An 18608-nucleotide genomic window follows, 5' to 3' on the forward strand; every position below is an offset into this window, starting at 1 on the left:
GCTACGTTTGTTTTTCACTCCGTTTTCTACTATCTGTTCTTTTGTATAGTTCATCAATTTGGAAACCAGAAAGCCTTGCGGAAGTAAGATGCTTCCGCAAGAATGGAATACCAGTCCAACAAAGTTGTCAAATAAATTGAAAAGGGTTCTCACGGAAAGTGTGCTATATGATCAAAAATTCTTAAAAACTTGAAAAAATAAACGACTGTCGAGCGGTTGACTTGATTAGTAGCTAGCAGCGGTTTAGGGAGGCCAGCTTTAGCTTAATTGCAGTGCCCAGGACTGCGCACGGCTGCGCGGGGGTAATGGCGGGGCACAGCAAAGTCAAGCTATAATAACCTCCCTTTATAAATGTGTCAAAAAGTTTTATCAAAAATTTTATCAAGCAAAAGATCTCATAAGACCACAGGACAAATATAATTGCTTGAATTTGAGAGCAATTAAACGGTGGTTAAATTAGGTAAAGCGAAACAACGTTTTGTTTGACGTAGTGAACGAAACAAACTGGGGTGAAAATTCAGTTGACTCCGATGACGTGTCCATTAACAACAATCTCGCTACCAACAAACCCCAGTTTATACTTCACATCTCTCTTCAAAACAATTTTAACAAAAACTTTTTTCGAGGCTTCCACACACCTCTTTTAACAGCTCCCAATTGATTGTTCTGATATATGAAGCTTCAACCAAATCGGAAAGACGTAATATGATTTTCCTGCAAACTTGCCTTCAAAGAGATTCAAACAAACTCAGTAAATTCCACTTCTAATACTTCTAATTCACAAATCACATCTAATACTATGTACATTGCAATTACATTACATATTTACAATCAAACAAGACGATAGACTACCGAAAAGAAAAACTTGGAATGAGACAATCGAAATGCGGCAAGTTTCATAACAGCTTAACGCCTCGCGAAAGAGTTTCTAGCAGGCGATCTCTGATTACCGTTCATTTTTGATAGCGAACTTGCAGATGTCCTATTGGTCTGCGAATTCCTACCTTGAAGGCCTTGGCTTTCAATTCCAGTCGATGACCTAAACGGATCATAACGCTTACTAGCAACCATTTGGATTACCCACACCCAGTTGTTAGAAGCTCATTACACTTTATACAAAAATTATTTAAAACTTCAAAAAGAAAATTGAATTCAAAGTAGATTTAAACTCAACTGAGCCTAAAGTAATAGGAGGATTTTGGATATCTAACCATCGGACCAGTGAAAACAATTCAATTACGATTACGCTTATAAACACCGGCGCGACTTGTTCTCAAATACGAGGTTAGCATTCGAGTTTTTATTCTTGACACTAACAACACTCCTGATACTTCAAAGCTCTTCAATCTAATTATACAAAACTTTCAAATAAGTATACCTTTTGGTGGTCCTGGACTCTTTGGTCTTCCGACCTATATTTGCATTTACGTCTTCAGAAGGACTCCTTGGTAGCGCTCCTCTTAAATTGAACGGCCTTGGTGGTTCAAACATTGAATGACTCGAAGTTATTTGATCTCCTTGAAACCTAGAAACGAAAAAGAGTCCATCATTTAACTTTACATTGGGCTTTCGATTAACGTTAACATGAATGCAGCTTCAAAAGTGACATTAGTTAATGTCACTTTCAAAGCTACATTCATAGTTATAGTTTTAAGCACCGAACGATGCCTTATTCGAAACACTAAGCGCACTCTGATATTTGGTGAAAGTCAAAGGAGTCGATGTTATGAAATCGATTCAAACCATCGATTCAAACCGATTCAAGAGAAACGCTACGGTTCAATTCTAAACAATCCATGCGATTCTCAGAGCAGAATACGGCGAAAAGAATTCTCGAACCTAAAATCCCAACATTTTTTGTATATAAGTTAGCATTAACAATGAAACTACCTTAAAAAATCTGAAATCCATGAAACAAAAATCCATGCATAAGACCACTATGAACTGTGACAAAAATAAAATGAAGATCCATCAAGAGAAAACAAAAGAAACAGAGAAAAAACTAACTGCACCATTTTGCAACCAACAGCTTCAAAACAGATCAAATAGCCACCATTGATTCCCATATCCCTGATTGGGATTGAAAGAACATTGATAACTCGAATTTAGTATTCCCAGGAAATTCAGAACAAGTAGCCCTAAAAACATACCCGGCAGATTGCCCGAAAATAGCCGCCGTTGATTCCCATAACCACGATTGGGATTGAAAGAAGAGAAAAAACTAGTGAAAAAAAAGGATTTTTGTACAAACAATTTTAAAGTGCGAACTAATTTGATGTCATTTCGAAGCTGAACTTGTTCCTGTTTCGTAGTGAGACCACAAAGGAGCTCTAGTATCAATAGCAATAAGCATTAGAGATGGTAACTAAGAACAAAGTTCGAGTAACGGACATCTAAAATTGGGCTTTATGGGTTTATCCCGTTTCTATTTCTGATATCGTTTTTTGATACTGACTCTGTTCATTTTGAATTGTTTTGCTGAGCAACTGCTGTCTAAAAACACATTTAGCAGAATTACAGAAGAGTGAAAGTAGCCTAGAGAAGTCAAAAAATTTCAAGCAAAATGTGGAAAAGGCGGCAAAATGAGAAAAAGCAAAAAATTTTTATTCGACGAAGTAAAAAAAACATAGCAGGACAAGTTCAAAGAATTTTCAATGATTAAACAAAAAAGTAAGACCTAGAATAGACTAAGAGTGAATTGGGAAAACATATTTGAAAAATTAGATAAAAAACAAAAAAAAACCATTAGAGAAAAAACCAAAAATCAATGTCAAAATGCCGCATCTGAACAAAAAAGCACTAGCCAGAAATGGAGATTTGCTTCAAACAAAAAACTGGGCCTATAATGAACTATGAATGGATTGGAAAAAGCATTTAGAAAAAATCCGATCCAAAAAATTGAAAAAAAAAAACAGTAAAAAAACAGTAAAAAATAAAGTGAAATTGACGCATGTGAACAAACAGCCACTAGCGAGAAAACGAATTTTTGTTCAAACACCGTTCTCTCACTCTGCTTTAAAATTAGAGCGCAAAAAATTTTACGGCGCAAAAGCCCTCGGTTTTTCGCTCCACTTCCTGTTGCGGCGTGACCAAAATCACTTCTCCAATTTGACATCAAAAATCATGAAAAGTGTGAACAGATCTTAAGACAGCGCCCCAATACATTTCAATTTCTTTGAATTGAAAAAAAATTAGGAGCGCTATAATACCCAACTGAGAAGCTGAGGCACCTATTAAATCATACCCGGCAGATTGCCAGGAAAAAAAAGCCTTTGATTCCCATAACTCTATTGGGATTGAAAGAAAAGAAAATATCAACAAAAAACTAATTTTTGTATAAAAACATTTTTAAGTGCGATTTATTTTGATGTCATTTCATAATTGAACATACTCCTGTCTCTCAGTGAGAGGCTACGGCGTCTAGTATCAATACCAATAAGCATTATAGATAGTAACTAAAACTTATGAGAACAAAGTTCAAGTACTGGGCATCTAAAAATGGGTTTTATGGGTTTATCCCGTTTCGACTTCTGACTTTGATTTTATTATACTGACTCTCTTCATTTTGAAATGCTTTGGTGAGCAGCTGCTGTTTAAAAGGACTTTGAGCAGAATGACAGAAGAGTGAAACTAGCCTAGAGAAGTCAAAAAGATTTCATGCAAAATGTCGAAAAAGCGGCAAAATGGGTAAAGCGAAAGAGTTCGACGAAGTAAAAAAACATAGCAGTACAAGTTGAAATTAAAAAAAAAAACATAGCTGAAATAAAATTCAAAGAATTGAATGAAAAACTTAGAAGTACTCTACCTGACCAGCAGATCAATTGAACAATGCCAGCCAAAACACAAACAAAATCACCTCAAGAAATTGAGAAACTAAAACAATCAATCAAACTAAACAAAAATTACTAAAACTCTTGAAGCTTTTACCCCTTAGGCAAAATTTCATCCCTTTAAATATATCTATTTCAAAAATATGCTCATGGCCACTTTTTGTTTTTGAAATCGGTCCAGTACTATATCTGTATGACCAAAGATTTAAAAAATGACATCAATTGAAAACTTTTATAGAAATTCTGCTGAAAATTGTGATATTAATGTCTTCAGAATCATTTCTGTATCTCTAGAGGCTATCCAATAACCCAATTCCAAGCATTACAAAAACTCAAAGATCATTGGCTCAAAGATCGATAGGCAAAAATTTTAAGAAAATCTCAACTTTCAAACAAAAGAAATTCGCTCTATTAAAATGTTGAAAACCGTTCAATTGCCCCCTAGCAACTATCTAAAATCATACTATCCAACTCAGGATGAACTCAGCTGGCTCCTGAGGCAAGAAAAAATGAATAAAAGAAACGTTTTGAAAAAAACTTGAACAAAATTGCAAATTTTATCAAAAATTTTCTAAAATTCGAAAGATAAAATTGTTGAAAACAAATCCATTGAAACTAACAACCATGCAGTAACTTTTTATCAGACCGAGGAATAAAATTTCTGGCACTTGAGAATAGACAAAAATCAAAAATTGACAAAAACTTCAAGAAACCTTGAAAAAACTGCAGATTTTATTTTTAAAAATGCCAATTTTCGTGACATTAAAATGTTGAAAACCAATCCATTATTACTAGAAACCATGCAGTGCTCTATTATCAAACCATAAAGGACATTTCCTGGCCCCTGAAGCTGGGAAAACTGAAAAAATGACGAAAATTATCAAAAAATTTGAAAAATGCAAAAATTAGTATCATTTTGTACTGCATATGTATTTGTACTGCCAAAACATATAGCACATGAAATGGTCATAACATGTCATTTTGTATCGCAAAAAGCCTTCATAATTTTTCAAAAACTTCAACCTAAGACTAATCAAACAAAAAATAAAAAAAAATCACTAAAAACATGAGAAATTGCAACATTTTTAGCCCAAAAACTTCTAAAATAACCTTTTAACATTAAATTAAGTCCATCCCAGCAGCTGCACCACTCTAATCACTTGAAGGACTACTGAAGCCCACTTTGGGCCGCTAATGAAACTTAATGCCCACTGGGCTTTACCTGTTTATCCCGTTTTGAAAGATAAAGTAATTGAAAAATGTATGAACACATCTTTCAAAAAACACAGCGCCCCAATACAATTCAAATTCTTTGAATTGTAAAAATAGGAGCGCTATGATAGCGCTGAGAAGATGAGGGCGGCTATTAAATATACTATAATCAAATAAGAGCCTCTATTGAAACTTGATGCCCCACGGTTTCCCCTGTTCATCACCACGTTTCGAAAGTTTAAAGTCATCGAATATTTCCATGCTCACATCTAACTAAAAAAGCATAGCGGGACAAAGCCTAAAAACATTTCAAAGAATTGAACAGAGAAATAAAAAAAACTCACCTGACCAGGTCATTGAATAATAGAAACAAAAAAAAATCCAAATAAGGCAAACATATCTGGCAACTTGCCCGAACAACTGCGATCGAAATAGACATGCGTGCCGTACAATAGAGACAAGTTCAAAAAGTGATGAACGCCGCTCAAAAGGTTATGTAAAAATATTGAGCAACAAAATAAAAAAGGATAAAATTCATTCCACAGAAGCCTTTTCATTAGTGACCTTCCTCACACAGGAGTTCCCTCAACTTTAAACCAAATCAAATTAAACTTTAGTTTTAAAGCGAAAATGTCATTTGATTGAGTGAGTAAGTCACCTATGATCAAATTCTAAACACGCAAATGACTAAAAAACTTTGACTAAAGAGAGTGAGAAGTGAACTCGCGCGCGCAAACTCCGTTAAAGAGACGAAAAAGTTATTCGGAAAGTTTTGAACTTTCAGAGACTTAGACACATTTTCAGCTTTGTGAACAAATGTAAACAAACAAAAACGCGTCACACGACCAAAAAAAACCAAGAGCACCTCAATAATTCTCCGCTCTGATCCGCTCTGCTTGCAGCTTCGCAATTAAAAAATACTGAGCTGCAACAGTAAGTTACAACCCCCTATTTACAAGAAGAAAAAATTCAATATTTGAGGCAAGATTATTCGAAATTTAAAACATACACGGCAACCGACGTTAATTCCCATAACCAGGATTGGGATTGAAAGAAAAAAATAATTTTTGTACACAAACAATTTCAAAGTTCGATTTCATTTTGGTGTTGCACGGACTCCTGTTTCGTAATGAGTCAACAGAGGGGCTAGTAACAATACCAAAAAGATATTTTAGTAATTTTAAGATTTGTAATTTTATTACAGATGGTAACTCAGAAAAAAATTTTGAGTAACGGGCATCTAAAAAGGGCTCTATGGGTTTATCCCTTTTCTATTTCTGATTTCGGTTTTTGATGCTGAATTTGTTCTTTTTGAACACTTTTAGCAGAAATGAGAGAAGACTAAAACTAGCCGAGAGAAATCAAAAAGATTTTACGCAAAATGATGAACAAGCTGTGAAGTAAGGTAAAGCAAAAAAAAACAGTACGAAGTAAAAAAAAAGGAGCGCTCTAATAGCCGACTGAGAAGCTGCAGCGGCTATTAATTAAATTTGTACAAAATTTTACACCATTTATCCCCTACATTAGTCCTCTCGTCTGCCCCTGAATTTCAAATAAAGCAACTTTACTCATAAGAAATCCCACAATAAATTTGATGAAATTCGTCCAAGTGCCTCAGTAAAAAAAAGTCAAAGACCGCAATTCATTCACATCGATTTTCTCTCTAATGTTTAACGCAAGTTCAAATTGAGCTATAGCTGAACAAAGCTATCACATCATGCGACAACTTTCTTTTTACTGTGAAACATGGATGGAGCTCAACAACTTTACAATGGTTTTATTGGTTAGTTAACGCTGCCTTTGATCTGAATTTCATAGGTAGACTCGTCAGCCGAGAGGACTAGTGTACGGGATTAATGGTGAAAAATTGTGTTCAAATTCCCTCAAATACTGACATTTAACTTCGAAAAACTAGGGGGTTCTAACTAACCTTTGCCTTTCAGTATAAAAAATATACAGCATTTTTCTCACCTACACAAAAGTACTATACCTCCACAAACTTCTGCAATTAATTAAAAGTAAGGCAGTGAAAAAAAACCTGCCCGATAACGTTTTGAGAAACATTTCGCGTATGAGAGGCGGGCAAAAACATAAAAAACTATCACAACACATAACTTTAACCTAACTTCACAAATAAAACATAGCCGGCAAATTGCCGGAAAATAGCCGCCGTTGACGCGCTTGATGCAAATCGGGATAGAAACAGAAAAGAAAAAGGAGAGACAAAAATCGGCCGGACATTTTTCGGTTTTACTTTTCAGTATCAAAAAAGATTCTAATTCGGCGTGCAGTTTCAGTTAGATTCTAAAAGTATACTATATTCAGCTTCTAAACTGAAAGCTTAGAAGGTCAGAATGTCAGCTAGCTTTATGACAGGGTTTCATCGGTTTATCCGGATTCTTTGATTTTGCTCTTTTGACATTGACCGTATTCACTATATTCCGTAATTCAATGCGTGAACATAGCTGGCAGATTGCCAGAAAATAGCCGCAATAGATTCGTAGATCGGCAGTCTAAAAAAACAGTAAAAAAGACGGACCAGAAAAATTCGTCTTTTCATTGAAGGCTGATCTGTTATACTTTGATTAAAAATCTGTATAAGTTATTGCTGCCTCTATTAGCTGATCTCAAATAACCTTCATTTAGAGTGACACACACCGATTTGACCTTATCTCTTTGAATTAAAGTAAATAAAAGTCAATTTTAAAGTGAGGAAGAGTGAGGTAAATGGAGTTTGACCAAAAAATTAATCAAGCGCATGAACAAAAAATCTCGCTCCACTAAGAGCGAAAAATGACGTCACACATGCAATTCAGCTGAAACTGCATGAACGAATGAATAAAAAGTGGCTGTGACGTCATATGGTCGTAACAAAAATCATGACGACGAAATAAAAAAAACCAAGAGAAGAAGGCCAATAATAGCCCCAGCTATCGCTGTGCGGCTATTAAAAAAAATTAATATTCATTCAATTGAAACAGCGAGTGAGGTAAATCACGAATCAAGCGTGAAACAAAATATTGATCAAAAGGTAAAGCGAATTTTAAAAAAGGAGAGCGCCTAAAAATAGCCGTTGAGACGGCGGCTATCAAAAATTTGCCAAAATCTAACAGATATCTCACGGGACATAAGAGGCAATCAGAGGCGAAAACTCGAAAAAATTAATAAATTTCGAAATATCTGCAAGCTTTAAAGTTCCATCGAATTCAAAGGTCAAAAAAATTAAAAATTCTCATACAAAACATTGAAATTTGCGGAAACTATATTATTTCCGATGTTAAGGTTGGTATAAACATCGAAACATGCCCGGCAGATTGCCGGAAAATAGCCAACATTGATTCCCACAACCCCGATTGGGATTAAGAGAACATTAAAACAGAACTGATTGATCTAAGAAAACTTTTTTAAAGTGCTGATCATTTTGATTTCATTTTGTTGTTAGACATACTCCTGTTACTTAATTAGAAGTACATATTATCCCGTTTCTATTTTTGATTCAGTTTTTCGATACTTATTATATTCAGCTTGGATTGCTTTCCTGAGCACCTGCTGCTTAAAAGCAGTTTGACCAGAATGAGCGAACAATGAAAATAGCAAAGAGAAGTCAAAGAGATTAACAAGCAAAATGTTCAACAAGATGTGAACTAATGTGAAGCGAAACAAATTTTCATTCGACGAAGTAATAAAACAAGACAAGTCTTAAAACAATTCAAATTTTGTTAATTCAAAAATTTGAATTTTCATTGTCTTATGAAAAAAATAGGCCTAAAATGGACTAAAACATTTAGAAAAAATCAGATAAAACAAAAAACTGCGAAAAACAAAATTGACGCATGTGAGAAACCGAATTGATGTTCAAGTACCGTTTTCTGACTCTACTTTGAAATTAGTCAAATAATTTTCCCACCGCAAAACCACTTGCGTTTTCGCTCCATTTCCTGTTACGGCCTGAACGAAATCATCACTTCAATTTGAAATGTGTGAACAGATCTAAGAAAGACATCACAAAACAATTCAATTTATTTGAATGCTAAAAAAGGGGCGCAATAATAGCAAGCTGAGAAGATGAGGGCGGTTATTAATAAGCAGTAAGTGACTGAATTTAAACCAAATTTCGTCGACTAAAACAAACTTGAAACTATCTATCACTTGGACGAAGTAAAAATTAAAAGAAAAAACATAACCGACTAAACGTCGAAAGAATTGCTCTGGAACGACCAGTGGGAGCTCTAATCACTTGCAGCCAGCTTCAGTCGGGGGGGTGGTAGCCTAAATGCAACTAAGAAGTTTAAAAGTGGGCTTCAAATAACCACATTAGAGGCTAACATATACCACTATTAAGATTTAAAGTAGCACCAGTTTTGGCGCACTTTTCATTTGACTTTTACTGTTAAATTTCCGCCAATCGAGTTCAGCCTCTGGAAATTGTGATAGAGCGAGAATTTTAGATCACACGAAACGCAAAAAGTCAAGGGCGTAAAAGTTTCTGGAAAAATCAAAACAGTCAAGCGAAAATTTTGGATAAAAAAGACACGTTTACAACAATTGCTTCTCTACGAGAGCAATTAAAAATAGGAGCGCAATAATAGCCTGGTGAGATGAAAAGGCTATTAAAATTAGTATGGAAAACACGTTTCGTTTAGCTTATGATTCATATAAACTAAGCCAAGACTGATCTCCATCAAAATCAAAGGTGACAAAACAAAAAAACGGACAAACGTCAGATGAATTGCTCTCGAACGGAAAAATTTGTTTAAAGTGCGTTTAGCTAAGCAATATCATATAGATGCTAAGAACTCCTACCACACAGGGATTCGAACCCCAGACCTCCAGGATGCGTCCAACACTACCCACTAAGCCACAATGGAGTTATTATCCTCTCGCAATCGCTTTTGTATTAGCAAGTAATGTAGAAAGAGCGCAACTTAGATCACTCAAAGATAAGGAGCTCAAGTGTGAAAAATAATTACGAAGAAATAGAAGAAAGTCCTATAACAAGGAGAATGTTCTAAACATAGCTGGCAGATTGCCAGAAAACAGCCGCAATAGCTTTGTAGATCTGCTGCATGGTCCAAAAGATAGTAAACGAAACAGACCGAAAAGGTTCTCATTGATGTTGAGATGTTACATTCTAAATAAGAATCTGTTTAATTTATTGTTGCTTCTATTAGCTGATCTCAAATAACCTTCAATTAGATTGATACGAACTCACTTGACCTTATCTCTTTGGATTAAAGTAAAGAAAAGTCAGTTTCAGAGTCAGGAAGTCATTTTTGAGAGCGAGCTGTCACGCGTGACCAAAAACTTAATTACGCGAATGAACAAAAAGCTCGCTACAATAAGAGTGAAAAATGACGTCACACACTCACTTTATCTAAAATTGCATGACCGAATGAACAAAAAGCAGATTTAAGTGATTGTGACCTCATATGGTCGAAATAAAAATCTTGACGACGAAATAAAAACATACCCGGCAGATTGCCGGAAAATAGCCGCCGTTGATTCCAATAAGCATGATTAGGATTGAAAGAATAGAAGATATTGAAAAAAAAAGATTTTTGTACAAAAACATTTTTTAAGTCCGATTTATTTTGATGGCATTTCGTAGTTGAACATAACGTACTTCTGTTTCTTAGAGAGAAGCTACAGGGGCTACTATCAATACCAATAAGCATTAGAGATGGTAACTAAGACTTATAGGAACGACGTTCAATAGCGGGCATCTAAAATTGGGCTTTATGGGTTTATCCCGTTTCTACTTCTGATTTCAATTTTTTATACTGACTCTGTTCATTTTGAATTGCTTTGCTGAGCAACTGATGTTCAAAATCACTTTTAGCAGAATGAGAGAAGAGAGAAACTAGCCGAGAGAAGTCATAAAGATTTCACGCAAAATGTTGAAAAGGCGGCAAAATGAGGTAAAGCGAAACATTTTTTTATTCGACGAAGTAAAAAAAAAATAGGAGCGCTATAATAGCCGGCTGAGAAGATGAGGGCGGCTATTAAAAAGACACATTCAGAAAACTTGCTTAAACTTACGTTCAAAGGCAATTAAAAACGACAAAAACAAGAAAAATTAGGTTCATTTTGAGATAAAAAATTTCAACCTTTTCAGCTTTTATCATTCAGCATAAATCGCACTTAAATGACAATGAAGCTAAGGCCATCCATCGCAACTTAAAGAATCGGGCTTTACTTGTTTATCATGTCTTGAAATCTAAACGTCATCGGAAAAATGTGGTCTTATCCTTAAATAAACATAGCAGGACAAGCCCTGAAATTCAGTCCAAAGAATTTTCATGGATTAAGGGAGAAAAGAACTAACCATCAACATTTTCACAACCCCAGGCTTTGATAGTCCACAGGCCACAGAAAACTAAATGCACGAAATTAACAAACAAACAAAACCGACATATTACCGAAAAACAGCTACCATTGATTGCAGCAACTCCGATTCAGGTTACGGAAAAATGAAAAAATTGGTTCATTTTACGGAAAAATCAAAATAGGTGCGAGCTATTTTGATGTCATTTTGTAGTTGAACATACTCCTTTCCTCATTGAGAGGCTACATGGGCTGGTAGCAATAGCAATAAGCATTATAGATGGTTAGAGACAACTAAGGCGTACAAGAACAAAGTTCAAGTAATGAGCATCTAAAATTTGGCTACATGGTTTTATCCCGTTTCTATTTCCGATTTCGTTTTCCGATACTGGCTCTGTTGATTCTAGGTTGTTCATATTGCTGAGCAATTGCAGCTTAAAAGCACTTTGAGCAGAAAGAGAGAAGAGCAAAACTAGCCAAGAGAAGTCAAAAGACTTCACACAAAATATTGAACCAGCTGTCAGTTAAGCTCAGCAAAACAAATGACTTATATAATTGGTACAAACTTCATTTAAAAGCGGTCAAACGCCTTAATATCTGCATTAAATAATGGAACAAGTTACGTAGTGACAATGATTAATTGAGATGGTACTAACGATGTGGCTGAATTCTGAGGAGCTTGTTGATGAGTATTGAGACTGTGGAACATGAGAGGCGATTCAGGAGCTAAGGTGGATGAGGAGGAAAGTAGTCCACTATTCAAGTGGTGTTCGAAGGTATGGCTTCCGCCGTAATCAGAATCCGGAGTTTGTTGCCTCTGCCGCATCTAAAATTAAGGTTACACGACAATATACCAAATGCCAAAATACCCATTGTGCCATAATACCCAATGCCATTATATCCAATTTATTCCCTTTGATCTTTTCATTCAGTAATCCGAGTACAAAATAGCACTCGGCATTTCAGGTATCTTTTATCATAGTTAAGCGGATAATTTAATTTCGTGTTAGGTTGTAATCATTTCATATCAGGTCCCAGGGGCCGCTGAGGCATGGCCAAATGCACTAGCTAAAAATTATGCGAAATAATCGTTCTAGTAATTTCAACTTTAGGATAAAATATTGGGTATGATTCGGGCATTTTGTCACATTGGGTATTTTGACATTGAGTATTTTTTTCCTGACACCAAAATTAAACTTCTTCAATCTCTGCTTCGTCAAAAGATCTTTTACTCTAACCAGAAATACTAGTCCAAGATTACAGCCACGACCGTTAGAGAAACATTACTATGTAAAATACATTCAGCATTAAATTAATGAGGCTTGTTAAGTTCACTCCGCCTTTTTTATTACGGACCTTTATTACACGTATGAGTTTCTTTTACCATAAAGCATTCAACTTAAGTTTACAGTGCAAAAGTCATTTTGTTGAGCGACGTAAGTCACATCTGGTCAAAATAAATTCAGGCAAATGACCTCAAAGCTTTTGCTAGAGATATATAGAAAGAGAGGGAGATGATGATGACGCCATGCGAGCAAATGCCTTTAGCGAACGTAAGAAGTCATTCAGAAATTTTTTTCAGATTTTTCAGTTAGTAAAAAATGGGCCAAATATTAATAAACAATTGATTAGGAAAAATTATTCTGAGAGGCAGCAAAAAAGACGAATTGAGAGAATTGAAAAACATCAAAAAACGTACCCGCAGATTGCCGGAAAATAAACCGCCATTGAATCCCATAACTCCGAGTGGGATTGAAAGAACAGAAAAAAAAAACAAAACTAATTGATGTAAGAAAACATTTTTTAAAGTGCGAACTATCTGGATTTAGTTTTGTAGTTAGAAATACCCCTGTTTCTTATTAAGAGGACAAAGGGGGAGGGCATCTATTCCAATAAGCATTAGAGATGGTTAAGAGACAACTAAGATGGTTAGAGACAACTAAGGATTACACGAACAAAGTTCAAGTAGTGAACACCTAAAATTGGGCTCTTGTTTCTTAATGAGAAGAAAAAACGGCTAGCATTAATACCAATAGGCATCAGAGATGGTAACTAGGACTTATAGGAACAAACAAGTGACCGGGATCTATAATAGGGCTTTATGGGTTTATCCCGTTTCTTGTTTGATTTCGTTATTCGATAGTGATTCTGTTCACCACAGATTTCTTTGCTGAGCAAATGCTTTTTAAAAGCACTTTGGACAGAAGGCTAAACGATACAAAATGTTTAACAAGCTGCAAACAAAGGTGACGCGAAACAAATTTTTATTCGACGAAGTAAGAAAACAGGAGAAGTCCTAAAACAATTCATTCAAAGATTTTTCATTGACTAAACAAAAAATAGACCAAGACTTGACAATAATTGGATTAGAAAAACCATTTAGAAAAACAATCACATCCAAAGAAAATCAAAAAACAGAAAAAAAATTAAAACTGCCTTATGTATACGAATCACCACAAGCGAGAAAGCGAATTTTTGTTCAAACACTGTTTTCTGACTCTACTTTGGAATTCGAGCGAACAACTTTTGCTTTTGCCACTTGCTTTTTCGCTCCACTTCCTGTTACGACTTGGGCAAAATCATTACTTCAATTTCAAATCAAGAACATGTGTGAACAGATCTAAAAGACAGCGTCCCAATACAATTCCAATTCTTTGAAAATAGGAGCGGAATAATAGCCTGCTCAGAAGATGAGGCGTTTATTAATAAGCAATAAGTGACTGAATTTAAACCAATTTCGTCGAGTAAAGCAAACTAGAAATGATAACTGTCAAATGAGAAGGTCACATCAGCCAATAAAAAACCAATTTCAACCAAAAATATAGCAGAGGCAAAAAACTTAACAATGCAAAAATTGCATAAAAGGCTTCTAATAAGAGAAAATGACACAAAAAGAGCTCTCAAACGTACGATTACTTATTAATATGGTTTAGAAAAACCACTTTATAAGAAAAAGCAAAGTAGACACTAAAACTACGCCTCAAAAAAGTCGCACAAAAAATTCGATTCCCTTAACATTTTTCACACCTACTTTTCTCGCTCTCTCTCAAAAATGAGGTATGGTTAGAAAATCACCCTCTCTTCTCTCTGCTGTTCAACTCGTTCAACTGTTTGACCTTTAGTTTTCACGTGCGGCATCCTGTTTCAAATACACTCTGAAAAATATCTATCAAAAAAAGGAATTCCACTAATACTCCCCTTCGAGTAACAAAAAATCAGTCACACCGAAATAAATCTACGCTCAGCTTATAGCTAAAATAAACTAAAATTTTACCAGATACAAAACTATGCTGAAAAGTTGAAAACAGCCCCGTTTCCTTCGACTTCAAGGCAAACTGATAAGGAAAAAACGGGCAGACAATAAAAAGACCCAAATTATTGCAACTAACATTGCTTGAGGGCAATTAAACACTACACAACTTTAATATTAAACCAATGACAGACCAATTGCTCTCAAACGACTGACGTTCGCTCGACTCTATTGCACAATGCTTCCGAAGGTTGAGGCCGTAGAAGCGGGGCATTATGTTTACAAAGGGCACTTAAATGATGTTATGAGTGCTTATATCACCCAGTAGTAATATTTAAAATGAAAAGGAACCAATTTTAACTCTAGTAGTCAAAGTTCAGCCGATTAAAATTCTGAAAGAGTAATTTAAATCATGCAAGAAGGTCAAGCACAAATTTTGCTTTAACAGGACACTTCAAGTTTCGTTATAGAGCAATTAAAAATGTCAAAAAAAGTCCACTCACTTGTTTCGGGTTTGAAAATGATGCGGATGACTGTATCATGTGACTCCTACTTCCAAAACCAGATTCGATTCCGGACTTTTCCCTGGCCGAATCTCTCCCACTTGATACACTATGATGGAGAGGAGGTTTAGTTGATGCAAGTAACTCCTGCTTCAGGGCAGCTATGTTCTCTTTCTGGGTTCGAATCTGATTAGTCTGATTGTGCAGGTGGGTTGTCAAATGTCCCAAAGTATCGCCGAAATTGATCACAAGCTCCTGAAATTCCATTTTTAATAATTCCGTCTTTATGCTTGCCATCTGAACTTGCTATCAAAGCTTCTAAATTTAAGCTTTTATTTCCATATGTCAGAAAAAAAACACCTTTGTATCCCTCTTAAAACTAAAAACAATCTTGAATGACCTCAAAAAGTTACAATGAAGAAATATCACATTGCGTAAAGGCGACATAGTAGTGCAACATGAAACATAGCCGGCAGATTGCCGGAAAATAGCCACCGTTGACGCCCTTGAGACATCGAGATTGAAACACAAAAATTGAACCAGAAAAGGAGATAAAAATTGACACTTTTTCTCAGTTTCAAACAGGAATTTTAGCCGGCAGATTGCCGTAAAATAGCCGGAATAGACGCCTGGGGCCTTCCATGAATTGAAACAACTGAAGAGATTAGATAGACAGATCGACCACTAGTCCTTTAATAGACCACTAGACTTTTTGGGTTAGCCTTGGACTGTTATTTTTTATGAGACACGAGCTCTATAAGGAGAAAGCCCTAATAGGGCTTTTCAAAATTCGGATCTTTTCCGTTTGTGCCCCCTCAGCTTAGCGGTCGCATATTATTTGCACCCCTGATGCAAGTGCAATATTTTTTACTCAATGACTTACTATGTAATGGCATGTGCTCTGTAACTGGGGGGCGCATAACGTACTGGGGCACAAACGGAGATGATCCCAAAATTAATATTCGAAATCAAAAACTCAAGACTAATAATCAAGAATTAGGGCATACATGTTTGGCTTTACTTAGATGCACACTATTAACAAGTAAATGTTCATAAATTTTAAAGTTCCATAAGTGAGTTCGGGGAAGTCATTTTTTTAGTGAGGTAAGTCATTGAAAACGTCAATTCCAAGAGGTCAGGGTCAGACGAAAAAAATATGTTAGACGAAGTGAAAAAAATTAGGAGCGCTATAATATCCGCCTGGAAATGAGGACGCGGCTATTAAAAAAGTGTACTGATTATGTGTGCAGTTTCAAATAGATTCAAAAACTATACTTAATTCAGCTCCTAAACTGAACGCTATTAAGCTTACTAATACTGTCAGCTAGAAATTGCTCTAATGAACTCTGATAACCTAATGCATTATGACTTAATCACCGCAATTTATCGGTATATCCCGTCTCCTTTGATTTTGAGCTTTTGACTTTGACTATACTCACGACATTGCGTAATTCAATGTGTGAAAGAATTTAAAATCCATTTAGTTGAAACAGTGAGTGAGGTAAGTCAGAAGTCAAGCGTGAAAATCATAACTTATCTAAAACGAAAAACTTGATCAAAAGGTAACCCGAATTAAAAAGAACATAACAGGAAAAGTAGACCTAAAATGGATTGAATTGATTGGAAAAACCATTTAGAAGAAACCCTATCAAAAAGTCGAAAAAACGGTAAAAATCAAAGCGAAAATGCAGCATGTGAACAAAACACCACTATCGAAAAAGCAAAATTTTGTTCATACACCGTTTTCTCACTCTACTTTAAACTAAGTATGAAAAAAATTTTCGCCGCAAAACCACTCGCTTTTTCGATCCACTTTCTGTTTCGGCGTGACCAAAATCATCGCTTCAATTTGACTTGAAAAAAATCATGAAAAAGCGTGTCTTTAAAAAAACAGCCTGAAGAATTCCGGCGGAAACGACTTGAAGTAGACAATTGACCACCATAATTGTCATCAGAAAAATTGTACTTAAGTATACCAATCATTTTGAAACAACAACAGGGAAAAATATCAAGGAGAAAGTATCTGACAAATAAACTTTCCTTTGCAAAAAACAAATCAGATAAACCTCTTCATTGGAAAAAAAATAATTGTGACCCAGCCAGTGATAGTGTTAGTCTTCATTCATCAAACCGCTGCCGACTGAGCGATAAACCAACAAAAAATAAGCAGAGAAAATTGAGGAAAAACAAAAATGAACGACAAAGTCAAAATATATTCTTACAAAAATTCTCCAACAAAATAATCTGTAAGACCCCACTTTCCGACCGTCATTTGGAGAAAGATAAACCGCTTATTGTCAAAAGAATTGCATTCGAATTACAGGCGGGTGGAAAAACATTTGACCACGCCGGGATCCGAACCATTGACCTCCCGAACCATAACCAAAGCCCTGCCCACTCGGCTATCAGACCCTTATTGTTGGTATTCTGCAACCCATTTTATATTAGCAACAAGCTTTACATCGAAATAAGAGCCATACAGATCACTCAAAAATGAAGAACGAAAGCGTGAAAAAGTCACTTGAGAAGTCAAAGAGGGTTCTAGAAGAAAAGCGCAAAAAAGCTAAAGCAAAAATTTGCATTGAAAAAAGAACAACACATTTTCAATAATTTCTATGAATTTCGTTCGAGAGCAATTAGAAAGCAAATTTTTTCCTTCTGCTTGAGCATTCACCTACACAATACCTCCCAGAAACAAACAAACATAGCGGGCAGATTGCCGGAAAATAGCCGCGATAGACGCCTGTGGCCTACCCTGAATAGAAACAACTAAAGAGATAAGATTGACAGATCGAGCACCAGATTTTTAATAGACCTTTAGACATTATGGGTTAGATTCGGACTGTCATTGTTGTGACACATATTTACTCTACAAGGAAAAGGCACTAATGGAGCTTTTTCAAAATTAATATTTGATATTAAAACTTAAAACTATTACTCGGGAATTAGGGCATATAACTTTGGCACTACTCAGATGCACACTATTGACCTTTAATAAGTAAATGTTCATAAAACTTCAAGTTCCATAAGTGAGTTCAGAAGTCATTTTTTGAGTGAGGTAAGTCACTCAATTTACCTAAAACAGTCAACCTAAAAATGACGTCACGAACACAAATTTTAACTGCTAAGAAGTAGAAGTCACTGAAGTCATTGAAAAAGTCAATTCCAAGAAGTCAGGGTAAGACAAAACAAAAATCTATTAGGCGATAAAAAAAATTAGGAGCGCAATAATAGCCGCCTGGAATTGCCGACGCGGCTATTAATAATAAAAAAGGCGAAAAACGAAAACTGAAAAGCACTAGAAATTCATGGTATGGTTTTCGAATAAAAGTTACTCCTGCCTAATCTTCACTGTTTTTAGGGGTAACACCTATAGGAAATCTCAAAATCGATGAATGAACCAGAACAACTACAGGGAGGAGCACAATAAGAAAGACAAAAACTTCAGAAAACAGGCGAGAATCGGCCAAAATTCGCTTACAATTAGTT

General features: G+C 35.5%; 1 protein-coding gene across 1 annotated transcript in view; it reads right to left on the minus strand.

Moving 5' to 3' along the window:
- Nucleotides 1–737: 737 nt before the first annotated feature.
- The window catches only part of LOC142350893 (uncharacterized), a 125096-nt gene continuing 107225 nt past the window's right edge, over nucleotides 738–18608 (minus strand). Inside the window, exons 25-28 of the mRNA XM_075402896.1 lie at nucleotides 15120–15374; nucleotides 12023–12192; nucleotides 1379–1525; nucleotides 738–1039 (exon numbers count right to left, since the gene is read on the minus strand). Coding sequence (XP_075259011.1) covers nucleotides 907–1039; nucleotides 1379–1525; nucleotides 12023–12192; nucleotides 15120–15374 — 705 coding nt within the window. The 3' untranslated portion in view covers nucleotides 738–906. The remainder of the gene's footprint in view (nucleotides 1040–1378; nucleotides 1526–12022; nucleotides 12193–15119; nucleotides 15375–18608) is intronic.

This window comes from Convolutriloba macropyga, chromosome 12, assembly GCF_964194025.1.
Source record: "Convolutriloba macropyga chromosome 12, txConMacr16.3, whole genome shotgun sequence".
Lineage (NCBI taxonomy): Eukaryota > Metazoa > Xenacoelomorpha > Acoela > Convolutidae > Convolutriloba > Convolutriloba macropyga.